General features: G+C 36.8%; 1 protein-coding gene across 3 annotated transcripts in view; it reads left to right on the forward strand.

The window, feature by feature from the left end:
• The window catches only part of CTNNA2 (catenin alpha 2), a gene marked incomplete at its 5' end in the record, with an annotated part of 461,863 nt that overhangs the window by 406,772 nt on the left and 31,279 nt on the right, over window positions 1-23,812 (forward strand). For 2 of the 3 annotated variants that reach the window (XM_082482395.1, XM_082482396.1), the window contains 5 exons: window positions 4,188-4,339; window positions 11,443-11,556; window positions 15,932-16,113; window positions 19,149-19,254; window positions 22,342-22,476. In XM_082482395.1, the coding sequence (XP_082338521.1) occupies window positions 4,188-4,339; window positions 11,443-11,556; window positions 15,932-16,113; window positions 19,149-19,254; window positions 22,342-22,476 (689 nt within the window). The remainder of the gene's footprint in view (window positions 1-4,187; window positions 4,340-11,442; window positions 11,557-15,931; window positions 16,114-19,148; window positions 19,255-22,341; window positions 22,477-23,812) is intronic. The other variant, XM_082482397.1, reaches the window with a different exon arrangement.

A 23,812-nucleotide genomic window follows, 5' to 3' on the forward strand; every position in this document is an offset into this window, starting at 1 on the left:
CTATTTCCATTTTGAAACAGTAGATGATGTTCATGTGTAAAAATGTAAATTGGAGACTAAACTGTATCCAGGTCTGCAAGGTCAAAATTGTTGAAAGAAGCTTTCACACCCAATGGGTGCTCCCCATGGTAATCCATGTGGTCAAAAATGAGTGCCTCAGTTCAGCAAAACAAACAAAATGTAGCTTTCCATCTCATCCCCAATGCCTGATGCTTATGAATCTACTACTGGTGCTGCTTAAATGAATGAAAGGAGTCATGACTGTTGGCGTCTTTGCAGTGTCATAATGAGAAAAATTACCTGTGGGGCTTCAGTCTAGAAGATTATTGGTGTAAGTCTTCATTGGCTAATCAAAGGACTTGAAAATTTAGAAAGAAGGGGGAAAAAAATCTCATACAGAGAGAGTATGGAAAAATATGAAAGAACCTGTCATACTTTGACAACTGAGCCCTGCTTTGACCTCTACCTATTTGTTGCTCTTGTACATCCACTTCAAGCAAAGGGTGCTTATAAGTCTAATAACATTGTTTTAGTGAAGTAATGTATGAGTTTAAAACATCTATTAGAATTAAATGTTGATTTTGGGTGAGAAGTGTTTCTTATTGTACCACGTTTTGCAAAATCTGGTGCTGAACAAAGGCCCTATAGCTGCCTATTAAATACTTAAACAACAATTTTCGTGATACCAGGGGGAGTTCTGATTTAGCAAGTAAATAATCTCTTAAAATATTTCACCTCTGTATGTCCCTTGTAGATCTCTGTGCTCAAGACTACAACTTCAGAGGGTGTGCTTGTGACCAGACTAGTGTAACGAGTACAGCATGTATCCCTGACTGCTTTTGCTGTGTGCTTTCGTATTCGTAGGTCAAGTAAAAAAAAAAAAAAAAAAATTGGAAAACGATAATTGTAGCCCAAACAAAATGTAAATTACAGTATATATATTGCATGAAGAGAAATGAATTGCAATGGTCAGCTAAAATAAGCACCTTTATCTCCTTTTGTTGAGGGGGAAAATACCTGAGCAGTGAACTCCGTCAGGCTATGGATAATTTCCATGAGGAGTTGGTGGAAATTCTTTCATTTGAATATTTTAAACTTGATTCAGAAATAGCTTCTAGATAAAGACTAGATAAGCATTTATGTTATTTGGACTAAATTATGTTATCATAACATAGAAATATATGTCTGTATCCAATCACAAAATACATGTTTTTTAAAAAATATTTTAACATCTTTCTTGTACGCATGCTACAAAAATCTTGGTTGGCCACTCAAGAAACGGGCATAGTGCTCCAACTAGGGCCTCACTGTGCAACTTCACAGTATATTCTCTCAAGTCTTTTTGTATATATTCTAATAATTCTAGATTGACCTTTGCCGTTTTTTACAAAAGCATCACTTTGTTAAACACGTTGCAAAAATCTATTTGACTTGTCTTTCTGGTTAGACAATGTGCCACAGGTAATTATTCCTTGAGATGTTTTTTCTCATAAGTTTCTTGTCCACCTTATAGTAATTTAATTTACATTTCTCTTGTAAGAACGTCATGTGTGGTCATGTAACAAATTTTAACGAAAGTCAAACTGTGTTATATCTATTGCTTCCCCGTACCCACTAGTTAGCTGCCCTGTCAAGAAAAATATTGTAATAGCTTGGTACAACCTATTTTGACAAATCTGTTGCCTGTCTGACATCTGCTCATTATTTACAAGATAATTAAACATTAATTGCTTTACATCATGTTTCATTTTCTTTCTGGGTGCTGCAATTAGGTTGAATATCCTATAATTCTTCCTTCTTTTCTTCTCTGCCTTTATAAAAATAATTGTTTGCTTTTTCTTCTTTTTCTAAATCCCTGGAACTTTCACAGGTTATTGGTTTTCGTCCATGCTTAAAAATGGTTCAGAAATTGCTTTGGTTATTTTTTTTAAGAACCACAGGGTAAATTTTACTGTGCTCTGTTAATTGAAGATATATTCAATACATGCATTTCTTCATGTTTATGTAGATGTTCTCCAAACTGCCATTTCCTAATTCAGGTCTGTCTCACTTGCTATTAATTATGCTAAATAACTGACCACCTCTGCTAGTTAAGAAATTCTAGACAGAAATTTAAGGACCCTAAATATTAGGGTTCTTTGCCTCCTTTTCTGTTGCCATTTTTGCACCTCTAACTTTACTTACCTTATCCCTATGACCCTAAATAATTTTTCTTTTATTCTTTATGTTTACCTGTTTTCATTGTATTTTTAATGATTGCTTTTTCATTTTCAGGCCAGAGACTTCCTTATGCAATCATATTAGACTCCTACTACACTTTCAAGTGTTCTGTTAATTAAGATAATTTGATATATGCATTTATTAATACTCTTTCCAAAACTTCAGCTCTCAAACTCCTTTTCTACTTAAAATGTTTCCCTTCTGCCTAGCAATGTTTTGTTAATGTTTACTTTTTTCAAGTATATTGTTGCTGTCACTTTTTCCTGTTTTCCCCAATGTATCCCAAGCACCTATTGCACATTATCTGGATGAAAGATACAATTCTGTTCTTTCATCTGTGTTTACGAACAAACATATATACGTTTGTATATATATAGGCAGAATAAACAAAATTTGAATAGATATATGCCTTTAAAGGGTTCCTCTTTAACATCCAGTCAGTAATACTTACATGCCAGAAACAGAAAGGTTGAGCTCATAGTTGCTGCCAGTTGTTCTTCAAAATGTAAACAAGTCTTGTATCATACTTTTGTGTTTTTACTTTAAATCAGATCCTAAGTAGGATACATAAAACATATCTTACTCATAATGAAAAGTATGTTTAAGGGCACTCAGTCAGGAAGAAAATGTGGTTTCCTGCCACAATGACAGTTCACTTCCCAGGAAAGATTATCACTGCTCTTGATGAAAATGACACTGGAAATTCACCTTTATATTCATCAGGCTACCAAAAAGAGTATCAAAAATAGAGTCTAGGGAAAAGATGATAAGGAAAGATAATATTATACCAAAACAGGCAGCTGTCTGAGCTAGGAATCATCTTTTCCTGTTCTTCCAATTAGAATGCCAAAATAATAAAGCAAATGGTACATGATTCGGATACCTAGATTCTAGAAGGCCACAAATAATGAAAATGATGTGAATATAATGAAAAGATGGCTATCTATACATCATAAACTTGATCCAAGTTGCTTAAATTTGTAAGAATTAATCCCAATGGATTTTGTATCCCAGTTTTTAATGAAGCATCGATTCTATTAGTCCTATGGTATATGAGAGCCCAGTCCTCCAATATTAATGTTAAAATATTGAAGAATAGGAGTAACTAAGTCCAGGACTACAGGTGCATTATAATTAGTGCAACTTGATGTTCTTCATGTTCCTGTTTGTACGATTTGCGTTTAAGTTGTTAAAGGACTGATTTAAGGAACATTTATCTTTCTGCATATGTGATATGCAGGAAGTGATTATACTTTCAAAGGAATCCTGTATAAAAGTTGAAGAAAAGCCTCTGGTTACTTCAAGGAATGCCTTTTAACTATTTTCATAAGTAAATAATTGCTTCAAGATATGTATTCATTAAGGACATAACACAGCTTATAATACCATTAGCTTATATATATAGTTATTTTTTGTTATATACACGGTGAAAGTGAAGAAACAGAATGTCTGTTTATGTGCCTTCACAAAATTAATTTGCTGGATTTTGCATTCTAAATATGTTTTGTTCCTTATACAATTATTATTATTCAATACGAGCTAGACTGCAGTTAGATATTTAAAGTAGTGGGCAGAATGGCTACATTTTGCTTTCATCATTTGGTATAAAAACCTACTGTGTTCATTCCAAGTTTTAAAGGTTTTAGAAGTACTTTACTGATATCTCAGATAGCTTGCAGTCTTTTAAAAGGTAGTAAATCACGCTTTTTAACGGAAGTTTTACTTTCTTTGTTGTGCAACTGGAGGAAAGTATATGAAGATGGCTATTTTCATGCTGTCAGAAAATGTGCCTGAGCTCTGCACACGCAGAGTCGGTACAAACCCAGCCCATGAGCCTTCCTGGGTCTTGAAATTGTAACAACAGTATGTACCATGTCTACTGGAAAGTATTTATGCCCAAGGGCAGGGGGGAAACGTTCATGAAAGAAGGTGTCTAATCTTACTGCCTTTCATTTTGTTTAATCTAGTTATGCCACGTTTTGCTGAACAAGTTGAGGTTGCCATTGAAGCTTTGAGTGCGAATGTCCCGCAGCCATTTGAAGAGAATGAGTTCATAGATGCCTCCCGCTTGGTTTATGATGGAGTTCGTGACATCAGGAAAGCTGTTCTGATGATAAGGGTATGTAAGGCACCTGGGAAATAAAAAGTGGGACTTACAGGAAAGTATCACATTGGGTGAGAGGAATCAACTTTGTTTCCTAATAAGTCAGAAAGGCTTGACACTGAAACAACCACGAAACAAAAGTATGCACAGCAAAAAAAAGAATTTGCAAGTGAAGGGATGAGTGTATTTTAGGGGACAAGCCACAATTAATTTGTTAATCACCAAGGAGAAGATTTGATCACAACTGCCAAGTGAAGCAAACTTCATTACTGTTTTCATAGTAATAGCATTAATTTGCTAAGATCTTCAAATTTTGTGTAGATTTTTCTTGGGGTTTTTTGGTGTTTTGTTTTGTTTTTTTTTTTCTAATGTATGTGTGCTGCCTAGGATATGAGGAAAGTCTGGTTGAAATCTAAATGAATAAATAAATTATCTTGCTGCTCCAGTGAGCCTCTGCAGGGATGGTTTTGAATGTTTACTGAGGTAAAGAATGTGTCATTTCAGCGTTGACTAACCAGTTGATTCAATTTGCTTAGGCATCTTTTAAAAAAACAAACAAATAAACAGAAAAAACACGGAACAACATAATTATTGTGAGAGTAGATGTGTGTCTTGCTTTTCAGTGTAGTCTACAGTCAAAAAAATAAAAAAAAATAAAACCAAAACCAAGAAACTAAACCTGGTTTGGACATCTCTTCAGCAATTAAAACTTATTTGGAACCCAAATTACCTTGAATCTGCCCCAGTGAAAGCCACATACAAATAAAGCCACAGTAAAAATCTCGGAGAAAACTTGTGAAGCAAATAACAGTGCTAAAACAACAACTCATCCCTTTGAGCAAGCATGTAACATACACTTGTGGTTATGAATATAGTATGGCTCTGGTGTAAGACTTCAGGCGGTTGGAACGCTCCAAAATAGCTTCACTTTAGTCATCTGTCACTATGTATTAACATTTAGAGAAAAAGCTTTTGATAGGCTTAATTTTATAACTGTGAAACGTAAATTTCATTCCCATAACCAGTGCTAAACTCAGGTAGCCTGAATTATAGTCAGGATTAATGATGAAGGCAAACCCAAACTGGTTTTTGGGTGTGCATCATTCGGGTATTTGCAACTCTTCTGGACTGGGATGGAAACGAGATCTGCATATAAAGCATCTCTGTTTTTCCTTTGATTATCCTGTTCCTTGTTCTGTAACAGTGGTTTTCAAGGACAAGAACCATGTCTAAGTATGTTTTAATTTTTTATAGCCTCTCATGAGTCATTTTAAACTGTTTCATGAGACAGTCATCAGGTGGGATCTGGTATAGACCCACACTTTCACAGAATTATAGAATAGTTTGGGTTGGAAGGGACCTTTAAATGTCATCTAGTCCAACCCCCCTTGCAATGAGCAGGGACATCTTCAATTACATCAGGTTGCTCAGAGCCCCGTCCAACCTGACCTTGAATATTTCCAGGGATGGGGCATCTACCACCTTCTGGGCAACCTGTTCCATTGTTTCACCATCCTCATCATAAAAAATTTCTTCCTTGTATCTAGTCTGAATCTACCCTCTTTTAGTTAAAAACCGTTCATTAGCCCTTGCCCTACCCCTTTCCCCATCTCCTTCACAGAATTGTGGCGTCCTACACCCCCTGTATGTCAGAGTTGTCCCAGAGAGGTTGCCATGAGACTGTCCATACCGGGTGAGATGTTTCTGCTAAGCACAAAGCACCATTTTAAATTCTGGAGGCACAGTCATTTATTTCATTGCTGCCTTACGTTGTATTAACCACTAGCTTGGAAAGCTGATCAGCATGCAGGCTTTGCAGTCTCCTTAGAAACATCCCAGGTTACTTTTGCCATTGTATCAGTACCACTTTCCGCTTCTTGTATGATATGAGTTAATGGATTCTGCTTACCCAGATTAGGAAGATGTATTTTTGCATTCAGTTAACTTATTTATGGAGCTAAATGTAGAGCTTCTTACTCAGGCAGAGAACTAAAGCACATTATCCTTGTGAGTTAACTGGGAAAACCCACATATATAAACCTACATAGACCGGAGTTTGCTGAATCAGAACCTTATTTTCTGTAGAAAACAAAATCAGTTTCAGTTTGAGACATTCTTTAGCATTCCCATCTGGACATCTCACATTGAAATGGAATGTATAGTTAAACGGTGAGCATTAAGCTCATACACCCCTTTGCAAGAAGTTTTACAACCTGAATTAGAATTATATAAAAAAAAAAAAAAAAAAAAACCTTGCAAACTTTTTAGAGCATCTGACACAAACAATTATTTTCAGGCAGTAATTGTTCATGTGCATGCCATGAAAGATTGAATTTATCTGAGATGATTCGCTCATTCCATAGAGGAAATAAAGCCACTTTTTAATTTAATTTTTGTTGGTATTATTACTTTTAGTAAGCTGCAGGAAAGGGGGATAATCTCTTTTCTTTTTTCCCTTGAAAAGGGGAGATTTTATTGTCGCTTTGGAGGAGAAAGGAGACTGATTTTTGCATTGGGGACTATTATTATGTTCTATATAGAAGAAAAAAATCTCTTTTACAACTCAAGAAGTAGTATAAATAAATTTAGGAGTATAATTATTGAACCTAAAAATGAGATAGAAAATAATAACTTACAACATCTTTTATATTACTGCATCGGGATCAAATTAGACTTTTTTTTTTCATAGCTACTTATGAAATTCCTTCAGTTATTAGGCAGTAAGGATTCCAGTTAGGAAGAATCACAGTAGCACCTTTTGTCTTTCTTATGTATCTCTGAGGCCCGTCTTCTCTTTCACACATGGCCTTTACTATTGGCAACCTTGTTGTTAGTTGCATCTACGTTAGCGTTAGTGCTACATTTGTTTGGATCAGGAGTGCACTTTTGGAGCCAATCTCCAGTTGTTCCCTCTTGCCATGTTTTAGTTTATGTCACAGATTGGTCTTGGAGCATAAGAAATTTGTTCTCTGGGAGGATCCTGGAAGATGTGCTCTAGGAGCATCTTAAATGCACTTCCATTCTATTTTATCATTAAGGGCCTTTCAGTCCGTGGGAGCACACTACAGCGAGCCAGAGTAAAAATGAAATGAGGGTAGTGTAAATGTAGGGTCCTTAGCACGAGCTGTTTGGATGTATGAATCCTCTTCTGCGCTTCCACACTTGTCAATGCAGGCTTAGCTGTGCTCACCTGTGGGGCAGCTCACTGTAGTGAAATCCAAAGTGCTGCTACATCTCAGATCCTTTGGTGAGGACTTGGTGCAGAATCCCATCATCTTTTTAAATAGCCTATCTCCAAGAGGTGCTATGAGGTCCCTTGTCTACATTGACCACCTGTTGCTTCTCAGGTTGAATTTAGAGTGTTAGATTTTACCGTAAATCATTAAACAGCTGAAGACCTGCTGTGAGAGAGGTTCTCTGTATTTGCCACTCAGATGCTACTTGCAGCACCTGAGTCAGGCAGCAACTGCCTTTGTAAAAATGTAGAGAATAGCACGAAGATGCATAAAAAAGCATATTATAAAGGCTTTTTTTTCTCCTTAGCTTTTAGAATTAGAGGGTATTTTCATGGGAATATCTTTTCAGTCTTTCCTCTTGTTACAAGGTTAGCTTGACTTGGTGTTTATAGTGCTGAAATTCTTATAATTGCATCTTACAATTTTTAAGTGCATACAGCACTATGGCATAGTAGGGCTTCTGTCTTCATCAGGTATATTTGAATTGGTGAAATATTGAACAAATAGCATTTATAAATCTGCATATGTATTCTCTTTTACAACTTATACATGTATAATTCACGGGTTTATACTGCAGTTACAAAACAAAATTAAATTGTTGGAAGACATTTTTGTTTAGAGCAAGATCTTCGGTCTAACAGCCAGAGAGATATTTAAAAAAAAAAGATTCTAATGACTGGAAGCTGAAAGTAACCGAATTCATATTAGAAATAAAGCATGCATCTTAAAAGATAAAGTATTTATTTACTGGGTAATTTATCTGGGATTGTGAAAGATTCTTCGTCATTGGGAGAATTCATCTGAATTAGATGAACGAAGTGAAGAATAAGCTCTATGTGTAGTAGAGATACTGTAATTGAAAAAAATTAGTCCTGAGAAGTCTGTAGTCTGTGCTACAGAACAGACAGACTAAAAATTATTAAAACGGTTCATTTTTCTGCTGAAATCAATGAGTTCATAAAACTTATTAGTTTTGAAACTTACTCTAGCTCATCCTGCCACTGGTGGTTGCCAGAGTTTTGTTTGGAAGTTGTCTTCAATCTCAAATCCGTGTTTCCAAGTCTGTATGATCATAGCTTCAGGTGTCTGCAAGACTGATTCAGTCCTTCTGTCTTCCGACTCAGATAAATTAAGTTCCAGACTTTGTTGTCTTGGTAACTAGGTTTTAAATACCAAGGTCCTGTTAGTTTTGCACAAAAATTAGATTTGTTATGATACGCTTAGAAGGGCCTGCTAAGAGTAAAAATCTTTGTGTCAATGTACTTCAATATAATATTTCTTTTTTATATACTTTTGTGTCGAAATGATATTATATATGGGCTGCACCTCCAAGAGATCAGATAAAACAATGCAACAGTGCAACAGTGAAAAATATGCAAAATGTTTGAAATGTCAGCATACAGATAACCGTTAACTACTGTTCTTCATCTTATTGAAAAATGTAGCTATTTTTGGAAGAAAATGAGGGTGTTAAATTCACCAGACTTGACAACCTTAAAGGAGTGTATCTGAAAGTTAGTTTTGAATTAGATCTCACTTGTACAGAGGGAAAATACTGAGACTTCTTGCGTTTGTATATTATTGTCAGTTATATTAACTTGTCCTTTTGCTTTGCACTACATTTTCTCCAAGTTCAACATTTATATCCATTAAGGTTCAGTCTTTTAAAGACCACCAATTTTAAGGTTATGAATGTCAGGCAGTAACAGAAATATGCTTTTTTCTGAATATTTCTTTAAGAATAAATCCCTGAAACGGAATTTTCAGAGTATTTTAGCTTTTTAAGAGGCATCCTTTGGTCCTTACTGGTTACAGTGTTGAGATGTTGTATTTTTAATATTATGCCCTTTCTGTACTGCAACTCTGACTATGAAATCCTGGGAAAGGGCCACACATTATCTTTTACAGTCTTATTTATAATAGTAGAGACAGAAGAAACTAAGAAAAGTACACTTGTGGGGTAAAAGGGTACCGGCTTTACAATGACCAGTGCAACTGGCTAGTTGAATGGACTTGGAGGATGGGGAAGAGCCAGCTGGTTTATGAAGGGCTTGAAACTCTCCACCCTCTTCCTGTTCTTCACAGTAAAGCTCAGGCAGATGAAAAGCTGAGCCCTGTGGTAGGAAATACTCTCTTTTGCTCAGGGAATTGTATGATTACTCTTCGTAGTTGGTTTGCTTATGGCAGATTTTAAAGCCACGTCCTGCCCTCAGGCAGCTAAGCACAGAGAATAAAGTGATTAAAGGCAAACGGAAAGCAAGACCATTGGACATTATAATGATGGGTACCAATCTTTCTTTTTTCCTGTGGCAGTAGAGAAAAGATAAATTCATTTTTTCACCTAAGGTTCATCTCCTGTCTATCCTGTTATATGCACTGTTTGTACATGCATCTTTTCAGAGATGCAGCCTGGGTTTCATTACTATGCTGTCATACTCGGTTATTTCTTCCTCCAGCACTCAGCATCAAAACGCTTTTTTAATTCATACTCTTTAAGCCAAACGAAGATGGCTGTGTTTTATTCTCCCCATCGTGTGCACTTCACCACGTAGCTAGCAAAGCAGCTGATTTTCCGTTACAAACAGTGATGTGCACTTCATGTTGGAAACCAGGCTGTAATATAAATATCGCCAAAAGACTTCTCTGCATTATGTTAGAGGGTTTGGACCAGTTCCTAGTGACTGAGCATCTTCAAGACAGAGCTGTAATGACAACTGGCAATGATTAGCACCTCTGCTAGCAAACTTGACATTGCCTCCAAGCATGAAAAGCGAGCATGGATGATTTCTTCTGTAGTGGTTGGCCCTCTAGGTTAACACTCAGGCATACGGGTATCCAGTAAGGTAAGGATTTCTCCGCGCAGTTACTGTGATCTTCGTTTTCTATTACCACTATCATGTATTGTACCTACAGAAGTTACTTGTGGCCAGATTGTTGTACTAGATGCTTTTAAAGCACAAAATGGAATATAATCTTCCTTTTAAAGGCTATTTCTGGTTTTGCACCATCTATATTAAATATAGTACTAAATAGTGATTTTAAATAGGCTTTCTCCATATATACATAAAGAAAATTTTTTGCTCCTAATTTTTTTCTAGAAGGTGAAAGAAACAAATAAACAGTTCCATCGCTTACCTTTTTTCCTCTCTTCCTCTAACATTTTAAATAACCTGAAGCCAGCATACACATAACTAGATTTAATCAATCTGCCCAGAGACCCTCACGCCATTCACAGCACCAGCAATGGAGATAATGTGGTTTCAGTTTAGGGGATGAGGCAAATTCCAGAGCTCTGTATCTATCTGAAAAGAATTATGTGAATCAACAAGATAAAGCAGATTACAAACTTTTACAAAATTTGTTTCAAAACCATTTGACATCATTTACATTTTCATTCAAAGTGCTATATCTTAATTGCTTTGATAACTTTTTCTTCCAGAATGTTAGTTACTTTTTCCCAGGTATTTACTTCTCTTTTGAAGATTACGTGGCGATTCCAGTAATATAACAGTATTAGTGTCCATTTATATATGAAATAACATTATTTTGAAACACTGAATTCCGGTTATTAGTGTTTCCAAAGGGTATTTGTTCCTGGAACTGCATTCATCATGTTAACAGAGTTAAGAAAAGTTGCAGCAAGGTAATGATAAATGCCATTTGCAAAGAAAACTGGAGTTGAAACAACTTAATTTTTAAGACAATTCAATTTCAGTTCTTGACCGCTTTAGAAGACAAGTTAATTTAAAAGGAAAGAGAAACAGCACTTCCTGGGCAGGTAGTCAATGAAATAAGAGCTTACTGTACATAGAACTTTGCCTGTATCCTTTATAAGCTTGTCATCTCCTCTCTTTTGCTTTCTCTCCCTGTCTCTCTCTCTAGACCCCTGAAGAGCTAGAGGATGATTCAGACTTTGAGCAAGAAGATTATGACGTTCGCAGCCGAACAAGTGTTCAGACTGAAGATGACCAGCTTATTGCTGGCCAGAGCGCAAGGGTGAGTATAAAACCCACATGCTACGTTAAGTGTCTGTACAGCTACAAATAAAAAGCTATGCTTTGGAAAGCAAATACAGTGATTTCAAATCTTCAGGGTCACTTAAGAAAGGACAGGAATAAGTTGACCTAGGTGCTTAAAGTTTTTTTCATGTCTCACCTATTTGAAAAGCACTGACTTTATTGAATGATCTGTCTTAGGCTTTTGCGGTGCCTTGTGTTAGCCATTTGTTCCAGCTAGTGCTGGAGAAGGCCTTGCAGGTTTGGAATGTGCTGAAACCGTGGGAGTAGTCAGCAAATTACAAAAAAAAAAAAAAAAAAAAAAATCCTATCAGGGCACCATGTGCTGTATCCAGAGAAATCTTACATTAGTCATGTTTCCCAGTGTGCAAACCTGTCAAGAAGATCTGTTTAAGCTACTGAGTAGTCCCTGTAATTTAATTGTAATTGAAGACATTTGTTACTGAGTCAATGTAATTTTACCAGGGTAATTACATCATGATAAACTCGAGTCATTGTGATTTGCGACCTCAGCTTGTGCATGGGGATTGCAAATTAAGCTGATGAGTGCTTCAGGGGTCACAGGTGCTGGAGAAGTGAAGTTTGTTAACACTCAGGATTATTCCACCCTGTGATGAGTGTTTACCTGTTACTAAATAGGCTTCTCAGATCATGTTATTAAAAAAAAAAAAAAAAAAAAACAGAATATAATTTGGGGGGAAATGTATTTGACTGGAAAAACAGTTTAAATAAAAGCCTTTAAATTTTTCAGCAGAGAACCAGTGGGGAACTGGGAATTACCCGCATGATTTTCAGGGCTGTTTTGCGCAGGTCTGCAGTTTCTTCTGATAAATGCTAAAAGTGAAGTAATGGATTAAATGAGAAGCATCCTCCACACACACATTCAAACACTGTAGCAAAAGCTGGTAACTGGAATGGTGACTTCTTACCTTGAATTCTGGAAGAGGATTTGTAGGGCTGAGAAGCTGAAGACCAAACGGCAATGATGCTTTGAAAGATCAATTCAGAGGACCAGGCAGGAGGAGTTTTCAGCTGCTATAGGAAGACCCACAGTATGTTAGGGCTTGAGGTTGGGAAGGTGGTTGTTTGGTTTTGGTTTTTTTTGTCTTAAATTAATTTCCCTGAATATTGAATACAGATAGTAAAAAAGTCATACCATGTATCAGAAAAGCTAGGTTTCTATCACTCCATCCCAAGGAGAAAAAAATTTGTCCTTGCATATCAAGGATATATCATATGTGCAGTTATCACCTAGATGAAGAACAGATGGATTGTAGTTCCCATCCCAGAGAGCTGGGTGACCAGGAACTGGCACTGAAAACCATGCAGTCAGGAGAATTGCAGAATGATACCTGGATACCTTATCCTGAGAATGATGACAGAGCTATGTTCTGGATGCAGTTGACTATCTTTGGGAGATTTTTATATTTTAAAGACCATAGCATTCCTGTTTGATATATTCACAGAACCACAGAGTGTTAGGGGTTGGAAGGGATCTTCGGAGATCATATGTTCCACCTCCCCTGCCAAAGCAGGGTCACCTAGAACATGTTGGATAGGAATGCATCCAGGCAGATTTTGAATATCTCCAGAGAAGGAGACTCCACAACCTCTCTGGGAAGCCTGTTCCAGTGCTCTGCCACCCTCAAAGTGAAAAAGTTCCTCCTCATGTTCAGATGGAACTTCCTATGTTCAAGTTTGTACCAGTTGCCCCTTGTCCTGTCACTGGGCACCACTGAAAAGAGTATGGCCTCATCCTCTTGACACCTGCCCTTTAGGTATTTGTAAGCATAGATGAGATTCCCTCTCAGTCTTCTCCAGGCTAAACAGACCCAGGTGTCTCAGCCTTTCCTCATAAGAGAGGTGTTCCATTTCCTTGACGATCTTCGTAGACCCCTGCTGGACTTTCTCTAGTAGTTCCTTGTCTCCTGCCTCCTTTGCTTGATTTCTTACTCATACAAATACACCAATCTTGAGCTTGGAGGACGTGGTGCTTGAATATCAACCAGCTCTGTTGCACCCCACCTTCCTTTTAGAGTCTTAGCCCATGGCATTCATCCAAGTATGTCCTTGAAGAGGCCAAAGTCTGTTTTCCTGAAGTCCAGGGCTGTAATTCTACTTTTTGCCCTGCTTCTTCCACACCAGATCCTGAACTCCACCATCTCACGGTCACTGCAGCCAAGGCTACCCCCAACCTTCACATCCCTAACTAGTCCTTCTTTGTCAGCACAAGGTACAGCAGCTCACCTCTCCTCATTGGTTCCTCCACCACCTGTGTCAAAAATTTATCATCAGTGTTCTGCTGTGTTGCCTTTCCAGCAAATATGAGGGTGGTTGAAGTCCCCCATGAGAACCAGGGCCTGTGATCGAGAAGCTACTTTCAGCTGTCTATAGAAGACCTCTTCTTGATCCAGTGGTGTGTAGTAAGCGCCCACAACAGTGTCTCCCATATTAGCCTGCCCCATAATTCTTAGCCATAAGCTCTCAACATGTTGTTCATCCACCCCTAGTCAAAGAATTGACTACTAAAGTAAGTCTCAGGTACAAAAGTATCGAGATACAATACAGTCATTTCACAATCTTTTTTTTGTTGTTATGTCTAGGAGTGAGTAGCATATCATCCTTTCTTGATCTAAAAACCAAGTAAAGACTGAAAGACTGCAGCAATATTTTTACTAAGAATCTAGTTCACCGAGGGATTTACTAGTCTTAAATTCTATTACATTTGTTGTGGTTATTATCACTGCTGCACTTAAAATCTGCTTTGATCAGCTATACACTGTATAAACACAATATATTATAAAGACAGTCCCATTCCTGAAGAACGTAGAATGCAATATGTCACAAGAAGCAACAAAGTATGAAAACCTAAAAGGAAAACATGCTAAGTGGAAGCTGCCCAGTCCAGAGTCTTGAGTGACTCATTGAAACGAGTCTGCTAAGCAGAAGAGTATCTTGTTTGAACCTTTTCTGTAGAAAAGCTGGATTTTTATTTCTTGAATGTAATGGATTTGTTTAATATGCTTACTCCATAAAGGTATTAGTATTTCAGTAGAAAGACTTGCATTGGTCTTCAACAGAAATAAAACTTGAATATATGAGCTGCATTTGCTATAAGGCATAGCTTCTTTGGAAACACATCAGCAGCTGAAATAGAAATGTTAAAAAGCTGTATACCAGTTTGAAGGGTGTGCAGGTGAAGCTGCTCACACGAGGAAACCACGTGCAAGACATACAGCTTGGCTTTCCAAACTCCTATCGCATTCTCTTAATTTCGGTTAATTCATCTGTTTGAGTGCTTTATGTGTATTTTATATATTTATTTATGAGCTTGACTTACACTGCATTTTTCTTGGAAAGAATAATATGCTAACATTTGAAACTGCTGAGTTACATTGATAAGGCCTAATTAAAACTCATGTGTTGAATTTTAATTTGATTAACTTGCAAATTTCTCGTTTTCTGATCCACTGTTTATAATCTTTTTTAATTTCAGTTTTGGAAAAGGTCAATTATGAATTTTTAAAAGCCAAGAGCATTTTAAGAATATGTAGAGAAAGACTTCAGCTGATTGAAAGTGACATAAACAAGAAAAAATGTAATGACACTTAAATATGTGTCACACCCCATTAAATACATAATGTGGTCTTCAGAACCCCTAAAGCCAAATAGTAGCTCAACTTGGAAAGTATTATTGGAAGTGTCCATTTGATCTTCAGAAGTAATTATTATAATTTTGTAGTTCTCTCTGTTCTTTGGGGGGGGGAGTGGGGGTGGGGTGGCAGGAACCTTCTGCTTTGTTGATAATGTCGAGGCAGATTAGTATCAACCTGTATAGTGCCTTTTTGCATATCTTCCAAGACACAATTAGACCGCTAAATATTGAAAGGTACATTCATTACAATTAACTTCAAATCTATTATGTTGCATGTCATAGCTTATTTTTGTGTCGGGTTAAGCAGAAAACCTCTGTTTCTGACAGAGAATGAGACTGGGGGAGATACTGCCAATTCAGTCTGGCTTTTCCCATAGATGTAATTCATTTTTTTCTTCCGAAAAGTTAAGATTTAACAGGAATTTTCTTAAATTTTCCTGTATCGACTGGTGAATAATCTGTGTATCATGGCATAACATATATAATTTTTAAATTCTTGAAGATATAAGAAGAGCTATAAACATCCTGTGGATTTGTTTTTGCCTCTCCTAACAGAAATCAGATGTCTATTGGATTTTGCTTTGCACCTTCAACCCCCATGAAAAAAAAAACAGCAGTTGGGTATGCCATTTGGACCACTGAAAATGTGTAGTTTCGACCTTCCTTTTTTCATGTCCAACTTCTCCCATTTTTTCTCCAGGCTATCATGGCTCAGCTTCCCCAGGAGGAGAAGGCTAAGATTGCCGAGCAGGTAGAGATATTCCACCAAGAAAAGAGCAAACTGGATGCCGAGGTGGCCAAGTGGGATGACAGTGGTAATGACATCATTGTGTTGGCAAAGCAGATGTGCATGATTATGATGGAAATGACAGACTTTACTAGGTAAGGACAAAAAAACTTGTGCTGAGGACTTCTTCAGGCATCCCACATCTTTCCCTTTTTGATGCAATTTATAGTATATTGAGATGATGTGCCGTGTTTTGAGGGATGCAAGGCTGGGTAACACACATCATACGTAGTGGGATGGGTTGTGCAGTTCTCTACACGTGACTGCTCTGGATATTTCTCCAAATGGGACTAATCACACAAAGTTTTTGTTCTATTTGCGAATTTGTTTTATTTGCAGATCATCTTGAATTTCAGTAGCAAAGATAGTCTGTGACCTTACAGACACTCTACTGACATTTCGTTTAGTACCCATCTAAATGCATGTGCCTCTCTGAACTTTCAACATTTCAACACAATTTGTGTCAATCAAAAATAATGGCAAAACTACTTATATCATTTTGAACACTCAAATGAAATGAAACTGTTTTGATCTAATACTTTATTGGAGCCTGTCAGTAATGATTTTTTTTTGCTTTCATTTCTTTTTTCTATTGATGTCTTGTTCTTTTCTAATTGCAAAGCATCAAAAGGGCATTCATTAATGATATCATATAAACGGAATTATCATGTTTAAATATAGCCATATTGTTAATCACACCAGGGACAACGTTTTACAAGATTCTTAGAATTACAGATCACCATAATGAATTAAAGGGTTTTCAGTGTTTATTTTTAATGGGAGTTCAAAAGTTTAAATGTTATTTATCAGCATGTGATTAGACAAAAATGGACAAAAATCTTTATGTTTTTCTTCAGAATTAAAATAAGACATCCATTTATTCACCTCACTGAGATGCTCAAATAGATTTCTTAATCTCCAGCTGATCACATGCCTTGTGTCTGGAGCCTTCAACCCGTTTTGGATGAGACAGTCTCTGCATAGACAATATAGGGTTTGCACATACCTTATAGATAAAGAGATAGATAGAGGGAATGTGTGTGTGTATAAATACCATTAATTTGCAAATAATTTGACTATTTGCACTTGCATAGTTAGTTAATCAGTAATAGGCAACAGCAAACATTTTATCAATTTTAAATGTAATTATGCATACAGAAAGCTTACTTACTTTAATAGTTTACTATTATATTTCTTTCCAAGAAATTATTCTCTCAGCTTATTTGTTTTTCTCTTAGTTTGTGCTTTTACAACTATTCTTTTTGCAGTAGACTCACCACTCCTGTATGACAGTGTAGAAGCTCCTGTGAAGGGTCATTTTTTAGAGGAATCTTAAATTACTTTTGTATTTGTATTGTCTTTGGGTCTCTGATCCTTCTGCCCATAAACAGAGTGAAAAACTGTCCAAACAGTGCCATCGTTTCATGGAAGGAAGAAATAATGTTATAAAGCCACAGCCCAAAATATGAACATGTTCTGCAACCTCCCAGACCACCTTTGATACATTGAACATCAAATTGAAAGTTTCGTAATTACATTTTCTACCATCAAAAGAACAGAACTAATATGAGAATGAGTGAAAACTGCTGTCACATTTGAAGTAAATTAAAAAAAAATAAAATCAAAGTACACCTCTGTCTATATCAGATTCAATAAAAACTTGTTTAATATATTCCATTAAAACAGAACAAAGCCTTTCACACCTTTTTGGTTGACTGTAACCTCAGCAGTGTTAAAATAGAATAATTTTTCAAATGCATGGAGTTTGTGACAGTCGGATCTACTGATGTAATTAATGTAGGAGCATATGAGGTCACTATGAAGGATTTTTGCTACAGTTTAAGTTCAAAAAAAGTGGGATACTTGTTATATTTTGATATCTGTTTAAGATGAAAATGAAAGTATGGAAAGAATATAAAAATGGAAATATGTTTCAGTATGTTATTCTTGGCATTACAGATAAAAAACGCAAAAATAATACTGTTGTGCTTAGAAAAAAAGCCTTCAGTTTTAGTTTAAAAAAACCTAAGTTTGATCATATTATGATTTTCCATTAGTCTTGTCTGAAGCTGTATTTCTTCACATAATTTAAAAAAAAAAAAAAAAAAAAAGAAAATCAGCTCACTGCCAACTGAGCCATTCTCAGGAGCAGTAGCAAATTTATAATTACAAACAGAATTAAAGTTTTGAGTCTGAAGCAAACACAAAAGTCTGCAGTGACTTTTTACTTTTTGTCTATATAAATTTTGGTAACTTTAATAACTAAAATTAGAGTTTTGTGCATCATCTTAAAAGTATAGTGCAGGACCATAGAATCATAGAATAGTTAGGGTTGGAAGGGACCTTTAAATGTCATCTAGTCCAACCCCCCCGCAATGAGCAGGGACATCTTCAACTACATCAGGTTGCTCAGAGCCCCGTCCAACCTTACCTTGAATATTTCCGGGGATGGGGCATCTACCACCTTCTGGGCAACCTGTTCCAGTGTTTCACCACCCTCATCGTAAAAAATTTCTTCCTTATATCTAGTCTGAATCTACCCTCTTTTAGTTAAAAAACATTACCCCTTGTCCTATTGCAACAAGGGGTAATGGTCAAAGATCAGTCTTAAAGCTAATTATACATGTTTTATGTGTATTATACACTTAAAAAATTATACGCGTTTTAACTGTAACATTTAACGGTAACATAAGGATTATGCTTTGCTTATGTGTTTTCTGACAAAAATCTACTAAGAAATGTTTTCTAAAATGTGACAGTCTTGCTCTAGACATGACAGGTTTAACATTTAGCACTGGCTTGGGAATAACATAATTTTGAAATAGTTGTGTATTCCAGAATGATTGTTGGCTTAATGAGCACTTCAAAATGCATATACTATTAAGTATAGCTCATGTGCTTGAAGGTGCCATCAGGCTAAATTGCTAGTGAGACATTTTTTGAGAGAGTGGAAATATAGCAGTCCGATTTCCTAATCAAGCTGTGCAATAAAATAGTTAAAAGGTGAAATTGTAATAAATTGTGAAGTCATTCTGGTTACTATTTTAAAATCAAACACTAAACAGGGTCACTAAAACTGTTGCCTTGCGTGATTTATTTAGATTGTGCATAGTTGTATTGTATTTCACAGAGGTAAAGGCCCCCTGAAGAATACATCAGATGTCATTAATGCAGCCAAGAAGATTGCAGAGGCAGGATCGAGGATGGACAAATTAGCACGGGCGGTAGCTGATCAGGTAACAACAAAAATGAGCAGAAATATAATGTAACCTCTATTAATGAGTTGCCTTTCGTAGGAAAAGGTTATCTTTACTTGGCAGAAAATTACCTGTTGAAAGTCACTGCCTGGATACTGATCTACCCGTTGAGTCTAAGTTGTTTCTTCTATACCAATCGGCTTGGGTCTTGCGGTACAGGAAAGTCATAAATGAGTCTCTCTAAACCTCAGGAATGCTTGAATTGTTTCCGCGGCCTCACTTCTGGACCCGGGTGATTGCATTAGAATTAGACTTATATATTTGCTGTCATGAAAGCAGTAGAGACTGTTACCCTTGCCATATGCCTAGGAATCCTTATATTCTTTTCAGATCATTCTTCCAGCAATTTCCCTTTCTCCTTGAAGGGAGAGGTGGCGGAGGGCGTCTATTGCTCACCTCAGTGGCCGGTCCAGCCCAAACCACGACAATATGGCACTTTCTTTTTCAAGATTCCCAGACTCCCTTTCTTCTGCTTTGCATCAGAGTACTGTGCTTTCACCTTACAGCCCCCTGCTCCATGTTCTAGGATCTGTGTCCTCAGTGCCATTGCCAAATTCATGTCACAATTGGAAAGATGAACTTGCTATATGCAGCCCCTTTCTTTCAGATTGGATTATCTATCCATCTGGAGAGCAAGAGGAAGCATCATATTAAAAGTCGATAGCCAAATTTCAAATCCAGGTTCCTAGGTAGCTACTTTTAGATTTAGGCAAATTAAATTTCACTATTTTTTCCCTTGTAAACTTCCTATAGTTTCTTTCCTTTCATTGTCATCAGGAGAAATTTTGCTGGAAGTCGGAAGTGATAACTTCCTTGCCTCTAGTCTTTCTTTTCAAAATAAGTGGTTTTTTCTTCTTCAAGTAAGCATGTAATAGTGTGCAACGCATCCTGGCAGGGAGTATGGGCCAGAGTGGCAAGAAACCTGAAGCTGCCCATTTTCCTACAACCTCAGAAAATTGGGGTTTAGGTTTTCCTCATTATCAGCAAGCATTTTCCTGTAGTTACCCAATTCCAATCCTTTAAATGTAGCATCTGTTCATTTTAGCATAAGAAAGAAGAAATCCATCTGTCAGCTGATGAAATTCCTAGTCTACAATATTTGCAGAGGTGAAATATTTTTAAGAAACGCAAAGAGACATGCTATGCTTAGAGTGCATTGGTTTGAGTCACATTTTAAATTTCGGAAGACTGTAGCATGCACACTTTAATAATAAACAGTGAAATCACTATGAGAATGAAGTGTTTGTTTTAATGCTTGTGCTGTAATGATATTTTACAGAACTTTGGAGACACTCATGCAATATAAACTTTTTATGGACAGTTGCGTTTTTAATTACTGTTCCAATGAGAGAGATCTTACATTTTCATTTGCTCCAAGGTACTTGTTTTTAAAGCCTTGTCAGCTCTCTAGAAGTATTGCTTTAAAGTTCGTTTCTTTCAGTTCATAGACTTCAAGAGTAGGGTAAATATTTCTGTATTAAATTGTCACCGGTAGGGAGAAGAGGTTTCTTAGGGATTCATGCCTGAAAGACGTAGCAACTGTCTGAGAAAGAGAGGCATTACAGCATTGCCATAAGTACCGAGCAGATTAAACCTAACAGCCACAATGAACCTCCAGTTTTGTTTATTGTTAGTTTTCAAAGGAGAGAAAAAAGCAAAGTGACTGCTTTCAGGGATAAAGATGACAGTATATGCAACTACTTCACCACAAATGTATTCCTTGCCAGCATTAGCTGTTGGGGCTAGAGCAGTCATCTCGAGTCAGAGCTTGCGATGCTGTTGACTCGTGTGTTTAATTCTGTCAGGTTTTGTGCTTTGATAATATTTTACAGAAATTGAGCATAAGCTTTGTAAGATGCTAAAAAGACACATTCAGAATCTTTGTTCCCCAAGCTATACATTCAAAGAACATTGTTAGTCAGACTTTGTTGGGTAGCCCCAAAGAGTATTTATTAGAGACATGCTGTTAGCATTGGACCCTTTTAGCGATGTTTCATCAGAGTGAATTACTGAGGTCTGTTCTCTTGAGGCAAGACTTTGAATATTAACTATGAGAGTGTTGTTTATTATGCTGTTGATATTGTGGGGGATGATGCAGTTTCTATTGAGTCCCAAAGACTATGAATAAATTGTACTTGGGCCTTTTCTAGTTATATTGATTGCAAAACCTTCACTGAGTCTACCATGATTGACCTAATGTAATTTATATCAAAGCACATTTGAGAGGCACAGCATCCAAAATGGTAGAGAACTGTGTATAGCCTTCCCTCTAGTATGAAGACGTATCCCTTAGACATGCGGAGGGACCAACTTATCTCATTGTGTTCTTGAGAAGAGCTACAATACCGATGTCATCTGCTGAGAGACTTTGTAATATGTCACACTTTAGTGAATAATTTTCTTCTGGCAAAGATTAAGGTATTTATGCATTAACAATAAGCTTGCCGAATCTGTCAATGTCAAACCCAAGCAGTCTCACCCCTGCATCTTGAGTCCTTAACATGATAAGTAAGGGGCCTGACTTCTGCCAAATGTGAAGCAGAGATGTGTCCTCTGAAGGTCTGTAGAAGTACCAGGGAAGCTGGCAAGACAGTCAAGAGTTGGCATTAGAGTGGACGTCATCAGTCAGAACCAGGTTTATCTGGGCTTTAACTGGTCCATGTTGTATCTTAACCTGGAACCCCAGAAGGCAAGCAGGAGTTTCAGGTCAAACTTAGTCTTTTGAGCTGCTCAGTAGATTCTTCTGTTCTGTACAAACTGATATCACAAGTGAACCTCCCCCACAAGCATAGCAATTGTACTATTTTCGTTATCTTTCATTAGTGGCTGACAGAGAGGTTTCTTCTTTTTGCAAAGAGGTATAGTACATCTTCAGGTCGCAAGTCATAGGTCTTGAGTTAAATGAAAGGTAGAGTTTGAATTTTCACATTTCATCAAGTATCCCATGTAAAGACAAAGTGAAATGGTTCCACCTAATACACACACATTGCCACTATCTCCTCTGATTACCTCTCTATAATTTTATGAACTCAGCTACATCTAATCAAATATTTATTTTGTCTGTAGTGCCCCGACTCAGCCTGCAAACAGGATCTGCTAGCCTACCTGCAGCGCATTGCCCTCTACTGCCACCAACTCAATATCTGCAGCAAAGTGAAGGCAGAAGTTCAGAACCTGGGAGGAGAACTTATTGTGTCAGGGGTAAGCTGGTATTTGTATTTAGCGGTTTATGTTTCCCATGTAGCACTTGAAAGGGAGCATTTTTGATGGCAATAATGTACAAAACAGAAACACAGTGATTGATAAGCAAGCTTTTTAAAATGTTATCGCCATTATTCCAGACCTTACAATAACTTGCGTAGAGCAATTTGATTTTCCAATTACCCTTTGTTTATATTAACCTTGTAAAAATCTTCATTCTTCCAAAAGAAAAGTAATTTCATAGCCTAGAAAGTCTTTGCCAAGCTGTGAATATTATAATTATTTGGAGCTTTTGTATATTTGCTCATTACAAATCTTCTTTCCTTTGTTAGTACTGGTAATTTCCTTCCTCTGTGCAGAAGCCAGCTCTGTATGAAGTGCATATTGTTAAGATGGTGATGACTAATGGGATTTCATTCACTCAGGTTCCAATGCATACTAGGTTTAGCAAAAACTCTGGAAGGCCAGCAAAATATTTTAATTTTTGATGCACGTGCTGTTTTCAAATACTATCGGCAAGCACAATGACTATGTGCTCTAATTCACATCCAGTTATTTCAGTTATTTTCAATGAACACTACAAACTTTTTTACACACAATCTTTTTTAGAAATAAAGACAGGAATGTGCAGCAGTAGTAATAATACAAACAATGAATTTCCTACATTTTTAAACTATTTTTTCATTCCTTCTCCTAATGCTGGACTCTGTGCCTCTGGGAGATTACTAGAACCAAGCAGTAGCAATTGCTGCTTTTTGTGATTTTCTTGTTTTGTTCTGTTAACTAATCCACACTAGTATTAGCCCCATGACACCTTAACTGAAATACAGACCATGTATATGTAAATGTATAATACGTTTCACTCTCCTGAGTGTGTTTTCAAAATAATGGCGATTTGTGACACCCAAGATACTTGAAACAAGATTGTTTTCAATTGCAGTTTTGAAAAAGCACCCTTTCATTGTTTAAGCCCAATCAAGTACGAAGATTGGTAGGACAACTAACTTGTGCCCTTCATTTCATCCATAAGATTCCCCAGTGAAATCACTGGCCTTCCTCAAACATGTCAGAAGTCACAGCAAATGTTCTCAACTACATAACATTTTGATTTTTTTACAAAGCACTATAGAAGGTCTTAAACATTTGCCAGGCTTTCTTGGATCAAACATTCTGAAGTCACGTATGCAATCCTAAAAGGAGCTACTTAAATGTTCCTGTGTCTGTCCTGCAATTGGTCTTCACTTCTTGACGTATGTACAATGTAATTTTAATACCTTGATCTTCCCACAGCAATGAAAAGATCCTCTTCCATTTTCCTGATATTAATGGAGTAATC

This window comes from Vanellus vanellus, assembly GCF_965231255.1.
Source record: "Vanellus vanellus genome assembly, chromosome: 4".
NCBI classification, from domain to species: Eukaryota; Metazoa; Chordata; class Aves; order Charadriiformes; family Charadriidae; genus Vanellus; species Vanellus vanellus.